Source organism: Scyliorhinus torazame, unplaced genomic scaffold (genome assembly GCF_047496885.1).
Source record: "Scyliorhinus torazame isolate Kashiwa2021f unplaced genomic scaffold, sScyTor2.1 scaffold_223, whole genome shotgun sequence".
NCBI lineage: Eukaryota > Metazoa > Chordata > Chondrichthyes > Carcharhiniformes > Scyliorhinidae > Scyliorhinus > Scyliorhinus torazame.
This window is the reverse complement of record NW_027307950.1, coordinates 107621-127829: the sequence shown is the minus strand read 5'-3', so window position 1 is coordinate 127829 and position 20209 is coordinate 107621. Positions and strand designations below refer to the sequence as shown.

At 54.5% G+C, this 20209-nt stretch overlaps 1 protein-coding gene across 4 annotated transcripts in view; it reads right to left on the bottom strand.

Annotated features, from left to right (window-relative positions):
• Window positions 1–20209, bottom strand: part of LOC140405782 (F-box only protein 24-like) — a 293160-nt gene that overhangs the window by 180257 nt on the left and 92694 nt on the right. For 3 of the 4 annotated variants that reach the window (XM_072494211.1, XM_072494215.1, XM_072494213.1), the window contains 2 exons: window positions 14187–14308; window positions 7898–8029 (listed from right to left, as the gene is read on the bottom strand). In XM_072494211.1, the coding sequence (XP_072350312.1) occupies window positions 7898–8029; window positions 14187–14308 (254 nt within the window). The remainder of the gene's footprint in view (window positions 1–7897; window positions 8030–14186; window positions 14309–20209) is intronic. The other variant, XM_072494212.1, reaches the window with a different exon arrangement.

Sequence of the window (20209 nt, the reverse complement as noted above, 5' to 3'; positions counted from 1 at the left end):
CCATCAAACACTCCCAACACAGGTGCAGCACGGGGTTAGATACAGAGTAAAGCTCCCTCTACACTGCCCCCATCAAACCCTCCCAGGACAGGTACAGCACGGGGTTAGATACTGAGTAAAGCTCCCTCTACACTGTCCGCATCAAACACTCCCAGGACAGGTACAGCACGGGGTTAGATACAGAGTAAAGCTCCCTCTCCACTGTCCCCATCAAACGCTCCCAGGACAGGTACAGCACGGGGTTAGATACAGAGTAAAGCTCCCTTTACACTGTCCCCATCAAACCCTCCCAGGTCAGGTACAGCACGGGGTTAGATACAGAGTAAAGCTCCCTCTACACTGTCCCCATCAAACACTCCCAGGACAGGTACAGCACGGGGTTAGATACAGAGTAAAGCTCCCTCTGCACTGCCCCCATCAAACCCTCCCAGGACAGGTACGGCACGAGGTTAGGTACAGAGTAAGGCTCCCTCTACACTGTCCCCATCAAACACTCCCAACACAGGTACAGCACGGGGTTAGATACAGAGTAAAGCTCCCTCTCCACTGCCCCCATCAAACCATCCCAGGACAGGTACAGCACGGGGTTAGATACAGAGTAAAGCTCCCTCTACACTGTCCGCATCAAACACTCCCAGGACAGGTACAGCACGGGGTTAGATACAGAGTAAAGCTCCCTCTACACTGCCCCCATCAAACCCTCCCAGGACAGGTACAGCACGGGGTTAGATACAGAGTAAAGCTCCTTCTACACTGCCCCCGTCAAACACTCCCAGGACAGGTACAGCACGGGGTTAGATACAGAGTAAAACTCCCTCTCCACTGTCCCCATCAAAAGCTCCCAGGACAGGTACAGCACGGGGTTAGATACAGAGTAAAGCTCCCTTTACACTGTCCCCATCAAACCCTCCCAGGACAGGTACAGCACGGGGTTAGATACAGAGTAAACCTCCCTCTACACTGTCCCCATCAAACACTCCCAGGACAGGTACAGCACGGGGTTAGATACAGAGTAAAGCTCCCTCTACACTGTTCCCATCAAACACTCCCAGGACAGGTACAGCACGGGGTTAGATACAGAGTAAAGCTGCCTCTACACTGCCCCCATCAAACCCTCCCAGGACTGGTACGGCACGGGGTTAGATACAGAGTAAAGCTCCCTCTACACAGTCCGCATCAAACACTCCCAGGACAGGTACAGCATGGGGTTAGATACAGAGTAAAGCTCCCTCTACACTGCCCCTATCAAACCCTCCCAGGACAGGTACAGCACGGGGTTAGATACAGAGTAAAGCTCCCTCTACACTGCCCCCGTCAAACACTCCCAGGACAGGTACAGCACGGGGTTAGATACAGAGTAAAGCTCCCTCTCCACTGTCCCCAACATACACTCCCAGGACAGGTACAGCACGGGGTTAGATACAGAGTAAAGCTCCACTACACTGTCCCCATCAATCACTCCCAGGACTGGTACAGCACAGGGTTAGATACAGAGTAAAGCTCCCTCTACATTGTCCCCATCAAACACTCCAAGGACAGGTACAGCACGGGCTTAGATACAGAGTAAAGCTCCCTCTACACTGCCCCCATCAAACCCTCCCAGGACAGGTACGGCACGGGGTTAGATACAGAGTAAAGCTCCCTCTGCACTGTCCCCATCAAACACTGCCAGGACAGGTACAGCACGGGGTTAGATACAGAGTAAAGCTCCACTACACTGTCCCCATCAATCACTCCCAGGACTGGTACAGCACAGGGTTAGATACAGAGTAAAGCTCCCTCTACACTGTCCCCATCAAACCCTCCCAGGACACGTACAGGACGGGGTTAGATACAGAGTAAAGCTCCCTCTACACTGTGCCCATCAAGCACTCCCAGGACAGGGACAGCACGGGGTTAGATACAGAGTAAAGCTCCCTCTACACTGTCCCCATCAAACCCTCCCAGGACAGTTGAGCACGGGGTTAGATATAGAGTAAAGCTCCCTCTACACTGTCCCCATCAAACACCCCCAGGACAGGTACAGCGCGGGGTTAGATACAGAGTAAATCTCACTCTACACTGTCCCCATCAAACACTCCCAGGACAAGAACAGCATGGGGTTAGATACAGAGTAAACCTCCCTCTACACTGTCCCCATCAAACACTCCCAGGACAGGTACAGCACGGGGTTAGATACAGAGTAAAGCTCCCTCTACACTGTCCCCATCAAACACTCCCAGGACAGGTACAGCACGGGGTTAAATACAGAGTAAAGCTCCCTCTACACTGTCCCCATCAAACCCTCCCAGGACAGGTACAGCACGGGGTTAGATACAGAGTAAAGCTCCCTCTACACTGTCCCCATCAAACACTCCCAGGACAGGTACAGCACGGGGGTAGATACAGAGTAAAGCTCCCTCTACACTGTCCCCATCAAACACTCCCAGGACAGGTACAGCACGAGCTTAGATACAGAGTAAAGCTCCCTCTACACTGCCCCCATCAAACCCTTCCAGGACAGGTACGGCACGGGGTTAGATACAGAGTACGGCTCCCTCTACACTGTCCCCATCAAACACTCACAGGACAGTTACAGCACGGGGTTAGATACAGAGTAAATCTCCCTCTACACTGCCCCCATCAAACCCTCCCAGGACAGGTACAGCACGGGGTTAGATACAGAGTAAAGCTCCCTCTACACTGTGCGCATCAAACACTCCCAGGACAGGTACACCATGGGGTTAGATTCAGAGTAAAGCTCCCTCTACACTGCCCCCATCAAACCCTCCCAGGACAGGTACAGCACGGGGTTAGATACAGAGTAAAACTCCCTCTACACTGCCCCCGTCAAACACTCCCAGGACAGGTACAGCACGGGGTTAGATACAGAGTAAAGCTCCCTCTCCACTGTCCCCAGCATACACTCCCAGGACAGGTACAGCACGGGGTTAGATACAGAGTAAAGCTCCCTCTACACTGTCCCCATCAAACACACCCAAGACATGTACAGCACGGGGTTAGATACAGAGTAAAGCTCCCTCTACACTGTGCCCATCAAACACTCCCAGGACAGGGACAGCACGGGGTTAGATACAGAGTAAACCTCCCTCTAAACTGTCCCCATCAAACACTCCCAGGACAGGTACAGCACGGGGTTAAATACAGAGTAAAGCTCCCTCTACACTGTCCCCATCAAACCCTCCCAGGACAGGTACAGCACGGGGTTAGATACAGAGTAAAGCTCCCTCTGCACTGTCCCCATCAAACACTGCCAGGACAGGTACAGCATGGAGTTAGATACAGAGTAAAGCTCCCTCTACACTGTCCCCATCAAACACCCCCAGGACAGGTACAGCGCGGGGTTAGATACAGAGTAAAGCTCCCTCTACACTGTCCCCATCAAACACTCCCAGGACAGGTACAGCACGGGGCTAGATACAGAGTAAAGCTCCCTCTACACTGTCCCCATCAAACACTCCCAGGTCACGTACAGGACGGGGTTAGATACAGAGTAAAGCTCCCTCCACACTGTCCCCATCAAACACTCCCAGGACAGGTACAGCACGGGGTTAGATACAGAGTAAAGCTCCCTCTACACTGTCCCCATCAAACACTCCCAGGACAGGTACAGCACGGGGTTAGATACAGAGTAAAGCTCCCTCTACACTGCCCCCATCAAACCCTCCCAGGACAGGTACGCACGGGGTTAGGTACAGAGTAAGGCTCCCTCTACACTGTCGCCATCAAACACTCCCAACACAGGTACAGCACGGGGTTAGATACAGAGTAAAGCTCCCTCTACACTGCCCCCATCAAACCATCCCAGGACAGGTACAGCACGGGGTTAGATACTGAGTAAAACTCCCTCTACACTGTCCGCATCAAACACTCCCAGGACAGGTACAGCACGGGGTTAGATACAGAGTAAAGCTCCCTCTCCACTGTCCCCATCAAACGCTCCCAGGACAGGTACAGCACGGGGTTAGATACAGAGTAAAGCTCCCTTTACACTGTCCCCATCAAACCCTCCCAGGACAGGTACAGCACGGGGTTAGATACAGAGTAAAGCTCTCTCTACACTGTCCCCATCAAACACTCCCAGGACAGGTACAGCACGGGGTTAGATACAGAGAAAAGCTCCCTCTACACTGTCCCCATAAAACACTCCCAGGCCAGGTACAGCACGGGGTTAGATACAGAGTAAAGCTCCCTCTGCACTGCCCCCATCAAACCCTCCCAGGACAGGTACGGCACGGGGTTAGGTACAGAGTAAGGCTCCCTCTACACTGTCCCCATCAAACACTCCCAACACAGGTACAGCACGGGGTTAGATACAGAGTAAAGCTCCCTCTACACTGCCCCCATCAAACCATCCCAGGACAGGTACAGCACGCGGTTAGATACAGAGTAAAGCTCCCTCTACACTGTCCGCATCAAACACTCCCAGGACAGGTACAGCACGGGGTTAGATACAGAGTAAAGCTCCCTCTACACTGCCCCCATCAAACCCTCCCAGGACAGGTACAGCACGGGGTTAGATACAGAGTAAAGCTCCCTCTACACTGCCCCCGTCAAACACTCCCAGGACAGGTACAGCACGGGGTTAGATACAGAGTAAAGCTCCCTCTACACTGTCCCCATCAAACACACCCAAGACATGTACAGCACGGGGTTAGATACAGAGTAAAGCTCCCTCTACACTGTGCCCATCAAACACTCCCAGGACAGGGACAGCACGGGGTTAGATACAGAGTAAATCTCCCTCTAAACTGTCCCCATCAAACACTCCCAGGACAGGTACAGCACGGGGTTAAATACAGAGTAAAGCTCCCTCTACACTGTCCCCATCAAACCCTCCCAGGACAGGTACAGCACGGGGTTAGATACAGAGTAAAGCTCCCTCTGCACTGTCCCCATCAAACACTGCCAGGACAGGTACAGCATGGAGTTAGATACAGAGTAAAGCTCCCTCTACACTGTCCCCATCAAACACCCCCAGGACAGGTACAGCGCGGGGTTAGATACAGAGTAAAGCTCCCTCTACACTGTCCCCATCAAACACTCCCAGGACAGGTACAGCATGGGGTTAGATACAGAGTAAAGCTCCCTCTACACTGTCCCCATCAAACCCTCCCAGGACAGGTACAGCACGGGGCTAGATACAGAGTAAAGCTCCCTCTACACTGTCCCCATCAAACACTCCCAGGACACGTACAGGACGGGGTTAGATACAGAGTAAAGCTCCCTCCACACTGTCCCCATCAAACACTCCCAGGACAGGTACAGCACGGGGTTAGATACAGAGTAAAGCTCCCTCTACACTGTCCCCATCAAACACTCCCAGGACAGGTACAGCACGGGGTTAGATACAGAGTAAAGCTCCCTCTACACTGCCCCCATCAAAACCTCCCAGGACAGGTACGCACGGGGTTAGGTACAGAGTAAGGCTCCCTCTACACTGTCGCCATCAAACACTCCCAACACAGGTACAGCACGGGGTTAGATACAGAGTAAAGCTCCCTCTACACTGCCCCCATCAAACCATCCCAGGACAGGTACAGCACGGGGTTAGATACTGAGTAAAGCTCCCTCTACACTGTCCGCATCAAACACTCCCAGGACAGGTAACAGCACGGGGTTAGATACAGAGTAAAGCTCCCTCTCCACTGTCCCCATCAAACGCTCCCAGGACAGGTACAGCACGGGGTTAGATACAGAGTAAAGCTCCCTTTACACTGTCCCCATCAAACCCTCCCAGGACAGGTACAGCACGGGGTTAGATACAGAGTAAAGCTCCCTCTACACTGTCCCCATCAAACACTCCCAGGACAGGTACAGCACGGGGTTAGATACAGAGAAAAGCTCCCTCTACACTGTCCCCATAAAACACTCCCAGGACAGGTACAGCACGGGGTTAGATACAGAGTAAAGCTCCCTCTGCACTGCCCCCATCAAACCTTCCCAGGACAGGTACGGCACGGGGTTAGGTACAGAGTAAGGCTCCCTCTACACTGTCCCCATCAAACACTCCCAACACAGGTACAGCACGGGGTTAGATACAGAGTAAAGCTCCCTCTACACTGCCCCCATCAAACCATCCCAGGACAGGTACAGCACGGGGTTAGATACAGAGTAAAGCTCCCTCTACACTGTCCGCATCAAACACTCCCAGGACAGGTACAGCACGGGGTTAGATACAGAGTAAAGCTCCCTCTACACTGCCCCCATCAAACCCTCCCAGGACAGGTACAGCACGGGGTTAGATACAGAGTAAAGCTCCCTCTACACTGCCCCCGTCAAACACTCCCAGGACAGGTACAGCACGGGGTTAGATACAGAGTAAAGCTCCCTCTCCACCGTCCCCAACATACACTCCCAGGACAGGTACAGCACGGGGTTAGATACAGAGTAAAGCTCCCTCTACACTGTCCCCATCAATCACTCCCAGGACAGGTACAGCACAGGGTTAGATACAGAGTAAAGCTCCCTCCACACTGTCCCCATCAAACCCTCCCAGGACAGTTGAGTACGGGGTTAGATACAGAGTAAAGCTCCCTCTACACTGTCCCCATCAAACACTCCCAGGACAGGTACAGCACGGGGTTAGATACAGAGTAAAGCTCCCTCTACACTGTCCCCATCAAACACTCCCAGGACAGGTACAGCACGGGGTTAAATACAGAGTAAAACTCCCTCTACACTGTCCCCATCAAACACTCCCAGGACAGGTACAGCGCGGGGTTAGATACAGAGTAAATCTCACTCTACACTGTCCCCATCAAACACTCACAGGACAGGTACAGCATGGGGTTAGATACAGAGTAAGCCTCCCTCTACACTGTCCCCATCAAACCCTCCCAGGACAGGTACAGCACGGGGTTAGATACAGAGTAAAGCTCCCTCTGCACTGTCCCCATCAAACACTGCCAGGACAGGTACAGCATGGAGTTAGATACAGAGTAAAGCTCCCTCTACACTGTCCCCATCAAACCCTCCCAGCCAGGTACAGAACGGGGTTAGATACAGAGTAAAGGTCCACTTACACTGTCCCCATCAAACACCCCCAGGACAGGTACAGCGCGGGGTTAGATACAGAGTAAAGCTCCCTCTACACTGTCCCCATCAAACACTCCCAGGACAGGTACAGCATGGGGTTAGATACAGAGTAAAGCTCCCTCTACACTGTCCCCATCAAACCCTCCCAGGTCAGGTTCAGCACGGGGCTAGATACAGAGTAAAGCTCCCTCTACACTGTCCCCATCAATCACTCCCAGGACAGGTACAGCACGGGGCTAGATACAGAGTAAAGCTCCCTCTACACTGTCCCCATCAAACACTCCCAGGACAGGTACAGCACGGGGTTAGATACAGAGTAAAGCTCCCTCTACACTGTCCCCATCAAACACTCCCAGGACAGGTACAGCACGGGGTTAGATACAGAGTAAAGCTCCCTCTACACTGTACCCATCAAACACTCCCAGGACAGGTACAGCACGGGGTTAGATACAGAGTAAAGCTCCCTCTACATTGTCCCCATCAAACACTCCCAGGACAGGTACAGCACGGGGCTAGATACAGAGTAAAGCTCCCTCTACACTGTCCCCATCAAACCCTCCCAGGTCAGGTTCAGCACGGGGCTAGATACAGAGTAAAGCTCCCTCTACACTGTCCCCATCAATCACTCCCAGGACAGGTACAGCACGGGGCTAGATACAGAGTAAAGCTCCCTCTACACTGTCCCCATCAAACACTCCCAGGACAGGTACAGCACGGGGTTAGATACAGAGTAAAGCTCCCTCTACACTGTCCCCATCAAACACTCCCAGGACAGGTACAGCACGGGGTTAGACACTAACATAACTGAACTAAGACAGGAATTGTGCTGCGTTTGAGATAAGAGAGAGTTTGACGTTACCAACGTTGGTTCTCCTCGGTCAATCTTGTCACCTGTTCCTAGTTGTCCATAACGGTTGTTCCCCTGCATGTAAATCCGCCCAAATTCATCCACCAATCCCAGATGGTTGTATCCCAAGGAGCAGCTGATGACCTGCAAGAACATTCCTGACAGCAGTGATCAGTGGAGAGACATTGGTAAAGGTTTTGTGGAGCGTCTTCCCCTGTTCCGGCCTAGCCCTGGGAATGCCGCTCACTAAGCCCTTGCTAAACCCAGGATGTTGGCAGGTCAGAGCCGACGCCGGGGGGGGGGGGTCCGTACATTCCCTACATCGCAGAGGGAGGCCATTCTGTCCTTCGGGTCTGTGCTAACCGTCTGTCAGAGCACTTTATCTGAGCCACTTCCCCACCCGCCCTATCCCCGTAACACTATCTCATCTTTGGGCACTAAGGGCAATTTATCGCGGCCAAGCCACCTAACCTGCACATCTGTGGACTGTGGGAGGAAACCGGAGCACCCGGAGGAAACCCACGCGGACACGGGGAGGACGTGCAGACTCCGCACAGACAGTGACCCAGCGGGGAATCGAACCCGGGACCCTGGAGCTGTGAGGCAGCAGTGCTAACCACCGTGCCTCCCCACCTCACATCAGTGGGTAACGTCCAAGACAGCCACCAATGGTTCCATTCTGAGACCCTTCCCAACTAAATTGAGCTGCCAGGGCCCTTACAATATGTTGTGTTGCCCGATTAAAATTTTCTTTTCTTCCATTTTCTTCCCATGTATTTAATGATCTGTTGAGCTGCTCGCAGGAAAATCCTTTTCACTGCACCTCGGTACACGTGACAATAAACAAATCCAACCCAATCCAATGGACTCAGTTCCCCACGTGAGGAGGGGAGGAACCAGCTCATCCCCCCTCCCGCCCTCAATAACAGCCCCCCCAGGACTGAACGGGGAGGTTGTGGGGTCCTCGCTCAGTCAGCCAACCACAAACCCCGAGTCCGACATGGAGAACCGGTCAGCTGGAACTGAGTGAGGCAGGAATGACTGGTGTGGGGGGGGGGGGGGGGGGGGGGGGGGGGGGAAGAGATGGGGGGGGGGTGGAGATGGGGGGGGTGGAGATTGGGGGGGGAGTGGAGATGGGGGGTGGAGATTGGGGGGGTGTGGAGATTGGGGGGGGTGGAGATTGGGGGGTGGAGATTGGGGGGGTGGAGATTGGGGGGTGGAAATTGGGGGGGTGGAGATGGGGGGGTGGAGATTTGGGGGGGTGGCGATGGGGGGGTGGAGATGGGGGGGGTGGAGATGGGGGGGTGGAGATTGGGGGGGTGGAGATTGGGGGGGTGGAGATTGGGGGGGGTGGAGATGGGGGGGTGGAGATGGGGGGGTGGAGATGGGGGGTGGAGATTGGGGGGGTGGAGATTGGGGGGGTGGAGATGGGGGGGAGTGGAGATGGGGGGTGGAGATTGGGGGGGGTGGAGATGGGGGTGTGGAGATTGGGGGGGTGGAGATTGGGGGGGGGTGGAGATTGGGGGGGTGGAGATTGGGGGGGGTGGAGAGGGGGGGTAGAGATTGGGGGGGTGGAGATTGGGGGGAGTGGAGATGGGGAGGGTGGAGATGGGGGGGAGTGGAGATGGGAGGGTGGAGATGGGTGGTGGAGATGGGGGGGAGTGGAGATTGGGGGGGGTGGAGATTGGGGGGGTGGAGATGGGGGGGTGGAGATTGGGGGGGTGGAGATTGGGGGGGTGGAGATGGGGGGGTGGAGATGGGGGGGTGGAGATGGGGGGGTGGAGATTGGGGGGGTGGAGATTGGGGGGGTGGAGATTGGGGGGGTGGAGATGGGGGGGAGTGGAGATGGGGGGTGGAGATTGGGGGGGGTGGAGAGGGGGGTGGAGATTGGGGGGTGGAGATTGGGGGGGAGTGGAGATGGGGAGGGTGGAGATGGGGGGGGGAGTGGAGATTGGGAGGGTGGAGATGGGAGGGTGGAGATGGGGGGGAGTGGAGATGGGGGAGTGGAGATGGGGGGGAGTGGAGATGGGGGAGTGGACATAAGAACGTAACATAAGAACTAGGAGCAGGAGTAGGCCATCTGGCCCCTCGAGCCTGCTCCACCATTCAATGAGATCGTGGCTGATCTTTTGTGGACTCAGCTCCACTTTCCGGCCCGAACACCATAACCCTTAATCCCTTTATTCTTCAAAAAACTATCTATCTTTATCTTAAAAACATTTAATGAAGGAGCCTCTACTGCTTCACTGGGCAAGGAATTCCATAGATTCACAACCCTTTGGGTGAAGAAGTTCCTCCTAAACTCAGTCCTAAATCAACTTCCCCTTATTTTGAGGCTATGCCCCCTAGTTCTGCTTTCACCCGCCAGTGAAACAACCTGCCCGCATCTATCCTATCTATTCCCTTCATAATTTTATATGTTTCTGTAAGATCCCCCCTCATCCTTCTAAATTCCAACGCGTACAGTCCCAGTCTACTCAACCTCTCCTCGTAATCCAACCCCTTCAGCTCTGGGATTAACCTAGTGAATCTCCTCTGCACACCCTCCAGTGCCAGTACGTCCTTTCTCAAGTAAGGAGACCAAAACTGAACACAATACTCCAGGTGTGGCCTCACTAACACCTTATACAATTGCAGCAGAACCTCCCTAGTCTTAAACTTCATCCCTCTAGCAATGAAGGACAAAATTCCATTTGCCTTCTTAATCACCTGTTGCACCTGTAAACCAACTTTTTGCGACTCATGCACTAGCACACCCAGGTCTCTCTGCACAGCAGCATGTTTTAATATTTTATCATTTAAATAATAATCCCTTTTGCTGTTATTCCTACCAAAATGGATAACCTCGCATTTGTGAACATTGTATTCCATCTGCCAGACCCTAGCCCATTCACTTAGCCTATCCAAATCCCTCTGCAGACTTCCAGTATCCTCTGCACTTTTTGCTTTACCACTTATCTTAGTGTCGTCTGCAAACTTGGACACATTGCCCTTGGTCCCCAACTCCAAATCATCTATGTAAATTGTGAACAGTTGTGGGCCCAACACTGATCCCTGAGGGACACCACTAGCTACTGATTGTCAACCAGAGAAATACCCATTAATCCCCACTCTTTGCTTTCTATTAATTAACCAATCCTCTATCCATGCTACTACTTTCCCCTGAATGCCATGCATCTTTATCTTATGCAACAACCTTTTGTGTGGCACCTTGTCAAAGGCTTTCTGGAAATCCAGATATACCACATCCATTGGCTCCCCGTTATCTACCGCACTGGTAATGTCCTCAAAAAATTCCACTAAATTAGTTAGGCACGACCTGCCCTTTAAGAACCCAGGCTGCGTCTGTCCAATGGGACAATTTCCATCCAGATGCCTCGCTATTTCTTCCTTGATGATAGATTCCAGCATCTTCCCGACTACCGAAGTTAAGCTCACTGGCCTATAATTACCCGCTTTCTGCCTACCTCCTTTTTTAAACAGTGGTGTCACGTTTGCTAATTTCCAATCCGCCGGGACCACCCCAGAGTCTAGTTAATTTTGGTAAATTATCACTAGTGCATTTGCAATTTCCCTCGCCATCTCTTTTAGCACTCTGGGATGCATTCCATCAGGTCCAGGAGACTTGTCTACCTTTAGCCCCATTAGCTTGCCCATCACTACCTCCTTGGTGATAACAATCCTCTCAAGGTCCTCACCTGTCATAGCCTCATTTCCATCAGTCACTGGCATGTTATTTGTATCTTCCACTGTGAATACCGACCCAAAAAACCTGTTCAGTTCCTCAGCCATTTCCTCATCTCCTATTATTAAATCTCCCTTCTCATCCTCTAAAGGACCAATATTTACCTTAGCCACTCTTTTTTGTTTTATGTATTTGTAGAAAGGGGGTGGAGATGGGGGGGGGGGAGTGGAGATGGGGGGGTGGAGATGGGGGGGGGGGTGGAGATGGGGGGGGGGTGGAGATGGGGGGGTGGAGATGGGGGGGGAGTGGAGATGGGGGGGGTGGAGATGGGGGGGGGGGTGGAGATGGGGGGGGGTGGAGATGGGGGGGGTGGAGATGGGGGGGGTGGAGATGGGGGGAGTGGAGATGGGGGGGTGGAGATGGGGGGATGGAGATGGGGGAGTGTGGAGATGGGGGGGGTGTGGAGATGGGGGGGAGTGGAGATGGGGGGTGGAGATGGGGGGAGTGTGGCGATGGGGGGGTGGCGATGGGGGGACTGTGGAGATGGGGGTGGAGATGGGGGGGTGGAGATGGGGGAGGGTGGTGATGGGGGGTGGAGATGGGGGGTGGAGATGGGGGGAGTGTGGCGATGGGGGGTGGAGATGGGGGGGACTGTGGAGATGGGGGGTGGTGATGGGAGGGTGGAGATGGGGGGGTGGAGATGGGGGAGGGTGGAGATGGGGGGGTGGAGATGGGGGGAGTGTGGCGATGGGGGGGTGGAGATGGGGGGAGTGTGGAGATGGGGGGGGTGGTGATGGGGGGGTGGAGATGGTGGGGTGGAGATGGGGGGGTGGAGATGGGGGAGGGTGGAGATGGGGGGGGAGTGGAGATGGGGGGGAAATGGGAGGAGTGTGGAGATGGGGGGCTGGAGATGGGGGGGTGGAGATGGGGGGGTGGAGATGCGGGGGGAAATGGGGGGAGTGTGGAGATGGGGGGGGTGGAGATGGGGAGAGGGGGTGGAGTTGGGGGGTGGAGATGGGGAGGGGGGTGGAGATGGGGGGTGGAGATGGGGGGGGGAGTTGTGATGGGGGTGTGTGGAGATGGGGGGGAGTGTGGAGATGGGAGGGTGGAGATGGGGGGGTGGAGATGGGGGGGAGGTGGAGATGGGAGGGGTGGAGATGGGGGGGTGGAGATGGGGGTGTGTGTGGAGATCATAGAGTATCATAGAATTTACAGTGCAGAAGGAGGCCATTTGGCCCATCGAGTCTGCACCGGCTCTTGGAAAGAGCACCCTACCCAAGCCCACACCCCCACCTTATACCCATAACCCAGTAACCCCACCCATCACTAAGGGCAATTTTGGACACTAAGGACAATTTACCACGGCCAATCCACCTAACCCGCACATCTTTGGACTGTGGGAGGAAACCGGAGCACCCGGAGGAAACCCACGCAGACACGGGGAGGACGTGCAGACTCCACACAGACAGTGACCCAAGCCGGGAGTCGGACCCGGGACCCTGGAGCTGTGAAGCAACTGTGCTGACCACAGTGTCGCCGTGCTGCATTTGACCTGCCACCTGTGTAATCTTTTTCAGTGGTGGGGAATGGGGTGTATGAAATAGAAGCACATACTCCGACCACCAGCATCAGGGGGTTTGAAAGGTGTGTGGGTATTGGGTATGATGGGTCCATGTCCTGTGTCATGGGAACGATGGTTTATTTGTGATTTTGTCTTGTCATTAATTAGAGCAGGAAATCAATGGCATTGTCAACTGCCAGGGTTAGGAAAGGGAAACGGCATCAATAGACAAAGTAATGGATTGAATTTGGCACATACAGCCTTGGACATTCAGCTGAAGTTGTTCAATGTTTGCAGTAGAATAAATGACCCGACTAGATTCATTAGCCATTCTGGAGATTCCAGTTTGTGAAGTGAAGATGTCGTGAGTTACATTAATAGTGGCCGAGGTGTGAAATATATGTTCAGCAGCCTAACATTGGGCTGATTGAATGGGTTACTGAAAGTTGATAGCTGGCTGCACAGAGGGTCGACGCTGGCTTGAGGCAGGCGGCTGAAGGAGCAGCAGAGGACACCAAAGCAGATTTGCCAGGTTCAGTGCCCCCTTTAGAGTCATGTCTGAGCGGAAAAGAGTACTTTCTTTGCTGATGGGGATCCGATAGAGAGCCACATCATAAAAAAGCAGAATCAGAACGGATTTTGCTGTTATTAGGCTTTTAGCAGTCCTCAAGTACCGACAGGAACTGAAGAAATAAGGTTTTGTTGAACTGGGTTTGATTGTCAACGGGAAAAGGAAAGAGCTTATTGAATTAGATTCAATGGTTAAGATAAGCAGCGTCTAAAACTTTCGTCTTTTCATCAAGTCTCCAGTGTCCATAGAAACAAACATCCCATATCGTGTGGCTGTAACTGAGGCAGGCTTAACAATAGCTAACATAGACGGGGGGTGGAGGTGGGGGGGTGGAGATGGGCGGTGGAGATGGGGGGGGTGAGGAGATGGGAGGGGGGGGGGGCGCTGGCGATGAGGTCAACAGCATGATGGGTGGAGAGGTCGGCCTTTCCAGAAGGAATCTTCCCAATGGCGGTTCTTGGGGAAGGAGAGGGAAGGTGTTTACCTTGGACGACAGAGCCAGGGCCAATGGGATCTGCTGGTCAAACGGATCAAACGCATGCAGAGTCCCAAAGAGATCTCGATAAACTCCGGCCGTGTGAACTTCCAAATAAACCGCTCCGGAATCTGCAAACCAAAACCCAGATCATCAGGACAGGCCAAAGTGTAAAAGACAGTGTGACCAATGGTCGACTATCTGCAGATTCAAACAATAACAAATCCCACATTCTCCCCACTCCCCGTGGGAGCGAGTCCCACATTCTCCCCACTCCCTGTGGGAGCGAGTCCCACATTCTCCCCACTCCCCGTGGGAGCGAGTCCCACATTCTCCCCACTCCCCGTGGGAGCGAGTCCCACATTCTCCCCACTCCCTGTGGGAGCGAGTCCCACATTCTCCCCACTCCCTGTGGGAGCGAGTCCCACATTCTCCCCACTCCCCGTGGGAGCGAGTCCCACATTCTCCCCACTCCCCGTGGGAGCGAGTCCCACATTCTCCCCACTCCCCGTGGGAGCGAGTCCCACATTCTCAGTACTGACCCTCCGACAGTGCGGCACTCCCTCAGTACTGACCCTCTGACAGTGCAGCACTCCCTCAGTACTGACCCTCCGACAGTGCGGCACTCCCTCAGTACTGACCCTCTGACAGTGCGGCGCTCCCTCAGCACTGACCCTCTGACAGTGCGGCACTCCCTCAGTACTGACCCTCTGACAGTGCGGCACTCCCTCAGTACTGACCCTCTGACAGTGCGGCACTCCCTCAGTACTGACCCTCTGACAGTGCGGCACTCCCTCAGTACTGACCCTCTGACAGTGCGGCACTCCCTCAGTACTGACCCTCTGACAGTGCGGCACTCCCTCAGTACTGACCCTCTGACAGTGCGGCACTCCCTCAGTACTGACCCTCTGACAGTGCGGCACTCAATCAGTACTGACCCTCTGACAGTGCGGCACTCCCTCAGTACTGACCCTCTGACAGTGCGGCACTCCCTCAGTACTGACCCTCTGACAGTGCGGCACTCCCTCAGTACTGACCCTCTGACAGTGCGGCACTCCCTCAGTACTGACCCTCTGACAGTGCGGCACTCCCTCAGTACCGACCCTCTGACAGTGCGGCACTCCCTCAGTACTGTCCCTCTGACAGTGCAGCACTCCCTCAGTACTGACCCTCTGACAATGCAGCACTCCCTCAGTACTGACCCTCCGACAGTGCGGCACTCCCTCAGTACTGACCCTCTGACAGTGCGGCACTCCCTCAGTACTGTCCCTCTGACAGTGCGGCACTCCCTCAGTACTGACCCTCCGGCAGTGCGGCACTCCCTCAGTACTGACCCTCTGACAGTGCGGCACTCCCTCAGTACTGACCCTCTGACAGTGCGGCACTCCCTCAGTACTGACCCTCTGACAGTGCGGCACTCCCTCAGTACTGACCCTCTGACAGTGCAGCACTCCCTCAGTACTCACCCTCTGATAGTGCAGCACTCCCTCAGTACTGACCCTCTGACACTGCGGCACTCCCTCAGTACTGACCCTCTGACAGTGCGGCACTCCCTCAGTACAGACCCTCTGACAGTGCAGCACTCCCTCAGTACTCACCCTCTGACAGTGCAGCACTCCCTCAGTACTGACCCTCTGACACTGCGGCACTCCCTCAGTACTGACCCTCTGACAGTGCGGCACTCCCTCAGTACTGACCCTCTGACAGTGCGGCACTCCCTCAATACTGACCCTCTGACAGTGCGGCACTCCCTCCTTACTGACCCTCTGACAGTGTGGCGCTCCCTCAGTACTGACCCTCTGACAGTGCGGCACTCCCTCAGTACTGACCCTCTGACAGTGCGGCACTCCCTCAATACTGACCCTGTGACAGTGCGGCACTCCCACAGTACTGACCCTCTGACAGTGCGGTAGTCCCTCAGTACTGACCCTCTGACAGTGCGGCACTGAGGTAGAGACCCACACCAGGGCGTTACCTGCGGTATAGAGGTAGAGGCCCACACCAGGCCTGTGATTATAGAGGTAGAGGCCCACACCAGGCTGTTACCTGCGGTATAGAGGTGGAGGCCCACACCAGGCCTGTGATATACAGGTAGAGGCCTACACCAGGCTGTTGCCTGTGATATAGAGGTAGAGGCCCACGCCTGGCTGTTACCTGTGGTTCCGAGGTAGAGGCCCACACTAGGCCTGTGATATAGAGGTAGAGGCATACACCAGGCCTGTGATTATAGAGGTAGAGGCCCACACCAGGCCTGTGATATAGAGGTAGAGGCCCACACCAGGCATGTGATATAGAGGTGAAGGCCCACACCAGCCCTGTGATATAGAGGTAGAGGCCTACACCAGGCGTGTGATATAGAAGTAGAGGCCCGCACCAGGCCTGTGATATAGAGGTAGACGCCCACACCAGGCCGTTACCTGTGATATAGAGGTAGAGGGCCACACCAGGCCTGCAATATAGAGGTAGAGGCCCACACCAGGCATGTGATATAGAGGTAGAGGCCCACACCAGGCCTGTGATATAGAGGTAGAGGCCCACACCAGCCCTGTGATATAGAGGTAGAGGCCCACACCAGGCCGTTACCTGTGATGCAGAGGTAGAGGCCCACACCAGGCCATTACCTGTGATATAGAGGTAGAGGCCCACACCAGGCCATTATCTGTGATATAGAGGTAGAGGCCCACACCAGGCTATTACTAGTGATATAGAGGTAGAGGCCCACACCAGGCCTGTGATATAGAGGGAGAAGCCTACACCAGGCTGTTAACTGTGATAGAGAGGTAGAGGCCCACACCAGGCCGTTACCTGTGATACAGAGGTAGAGGCCCATGCCATACCTCTGATGGAGAGTTAGAGGCGCAGAGCAGGCTGTTACTTGTAATATATAGAGGCCCACACCATACCTGTGATACACAGGTAAAGACCCACACCAGGCCTGTGATATCGAGGTAGAGGCCTACACTAGGCTGTTACATGTGGTCTAAATGTAGAGGCCCACACCAGGCTGTTACCTGTGATATAGAGGTAGAGGCCCACACCAGGCCTGTGATTATAGAGGTAGTGGCCCACACTAGGCTGTTACCTGTGATATAGAGGTAGAGGCCCACACCAGGCCGTTACCTGTGATATACAGGTAGGACCCCACACCAGGCTGTTACCTGTGGTATAGAGGTAGAGGCCTACACCAGGCTGTTACCTGTGATATACAGGTAGAGGCCCACACCAGGCTGTTACCTGTGGTATAGAGGTAAAGGCCCACACCAGGCTGTTACCTGTGGTATAGAGGTAGAGGCCCACATCAGGCCTGTGATATAGAGGTACAGGTCCATGCCAGGCCTGTGATATAGAGGTAGAGGGCCACACCAGGCTGTTACCTGTGGTATAGAGGTAGAGGCCCACACCAGGCTGTTACCTGTGATATAGAGGTAGAGAACCCACCAGGCTGTTACCTGTGATATAGAGGTAGAGCCCCACACCAGGCCTGTGATATAGTGGTAGAGGCCCACACCAGGCCTGTGATATGGAGGTAGAGGCCCACGCCAGGCTGTTACCTGTGGTTTTGAGTTAGAGGCCCACACCAGGCCTGTGATATAGAGGTAGAGGCCTACACCAGGCCTGTGATATAGAGGTAGAGGCCCGCACCAGGCCTGTGATATAGAGGTAGAGGCCCACACCAGGCCGTTACCTGTGATATAGAGGTAGAGGCCCACACCAGGCCTGTGATATAGAGGTAGAGGCCCACACGAGGCTGTTACCTGTCATGTAGAGGTACAGGCCCACACCAGGCCGTTACCTGTGGTATAGAGGTAGAGGCCCACACTAGGCCTGTGATATAGAGGTAGAGGCCCACACCAGGCCTGTGATATAGAGGTAGAGGCCCACACAAGGCCTGTGATATGGAGGTAGAGGCCCACACCAGGCCTGTGAGGTAGAGGTCCACACCAGCCCTGTGATATAGAGGTAGAGGACCACACGAGGCCTGTGATATAGAGGTAGAGGCCCACACCAGGCCTGTGAGGTAGACGTCCACACCAGCCCTGTGATATAGAGGTAGAGGCCCACACCAGGCCTGTGATATAGAGGTAGGGGCCCACACCAGGCCTGTGATATAGAGGTAGAGGCCCACACCAGGCCTGTGAGGTAGAGGTCCACACCAGCCCTGTGATATAGAGGTAGAGGGCCACACGAGGACTGTGATATAGAGGTAGAGGCCCACACGAGGCTGTTACCTGTCATGTAGAGGTAGAGACCCACACCAGGCCGTTACCTGTGGTATAGAGGTAGAGGCCCACACCAGGCCTGTGATATAGAGGTAGAGGCCCACACCAGGCCTGTGATATAGAGGTAGAGGCCCACACCAGGCCTGTGATATAGAGGTAGAGGCCCACACCAGGCCTGTGATATAGAGGTAGAGGCCCACACCAGGCCTGTGATATAGAGGTAGAGGACCACACAAGGCCTGTGATATAGAGGTAGAGGCCCACACCAGGCCGTTACCTGTGATATGGAGGTAGAGGCCCACACCAGGCCTGTGATATAGAGGTACAGGTCAGCACCAGCCCTGTGATATAGAGGTAGAGGCCCACACCAGGCTGGTCCCTGTGATGTAGAGGTAGAGGCCCACACCAGGCTGTTACCTGTGGTATAGAGGTAGAGGCCCACACCATACCTGTGATATAGAGGTAGAGGCCCACACCAGGCCATTCGCTGTGATATAGATGTTGAGGCCCACACCAGGCTGTTACCTGTGGTATAGAGGTAAAGGCCTACACCAGGCTGTTACCTGTGGTATAGAGATAGAGGCCCACACTATGCCCTTACCTGTGATATGGAGGAAGAGGCCTACACCAGGCCTGTGATATAGAGGTAGAGGCCCACACCAGGCTGGTACCTGTGATATAGAGGTAGAGGCCCACAACAGGCTGTTACCTGTGGTACAGAGGTTGAGGCCCACACCAGGCCGTTACCTGTGATATAGAGGTAGAGGCCCACACCAGGCCGTTACCTCTGATATAGAGGAAGAGGCCCACACCAGGCCTGTGATACAGAGGTACAGGTCCACACCAGGCCTGTGATATAGAGGTAGAGGCCCACACCATAACTGTGATATATTGGTAGAGGCCCACACCAGGATGTTACCTGTGATATAGAGGTAGAGGTGCATAACAGGCTGTTACCTGTGATATAGAGGTAGAGACCCTCACCAGGCTGTTACCTGTGGTATAGAGGTAGAGCCCCACACCAGGCCTGTGATATAGAGGTAGAGGCCCACACCTGGTCTGTGATATAGAGGGAGAGGCCCACACCAGGCTGTTACCTGTGATATAGAGGTAGAGGCCCATACCAGGCCGTTACCTGTGGTATAGAGGTGGAGTCCCACACCAGGCCTGTGATATAGAGGTAGAGGCCCACACCAGGCCATTACCTGTGATAGAGAGGTAGAGACCCACACCAGGCTGTTACCTGTGGTATAGAGGTGGAGGCCCACACCAGGCCTGTGATATAGAGGTAGAGGCCCACACCAGGCTGTTACCTGTGATATAGAGGTAGAGGCCCACACCAGGCCTGTGGTATAGTGGTAGAGGCCCACACCAGGCTGTTACCTGTGATATAGAGGTAGAGGCCCACGCCAGGCTGTTACCTGTGGTTTCGAGGTAGAGGCCCACACCAGGCCGTTACCTGTGGTATAGAGGTAGAGCCCCACACCAGGCCTGTGATATGGAGGTAGAGGCCCACACCAGGCCTGTGATATAGAGGTACAGGTCAGCACCAGCCCTGTGATATAGAGGTAGAGGCCCACACCAGGCTGGTCCCTGTGATGTAGAGGTAGAGGCCCACACCAGGCTGTTACCTGTGGTATAGAGGTAGAGGCCCACACCATACCTGTGATATAGAGGTAGAGGCCCACACCAGGCCATTCGCTGTGATATAGATGTTGAGGCCCACACCAGGCTGTTACCTGTGGTATAGAGGTAAAGGCCTACACCAGGCTGTTACCTGTGGTATAGAGGTAGAGGCCCACACTATGCCCT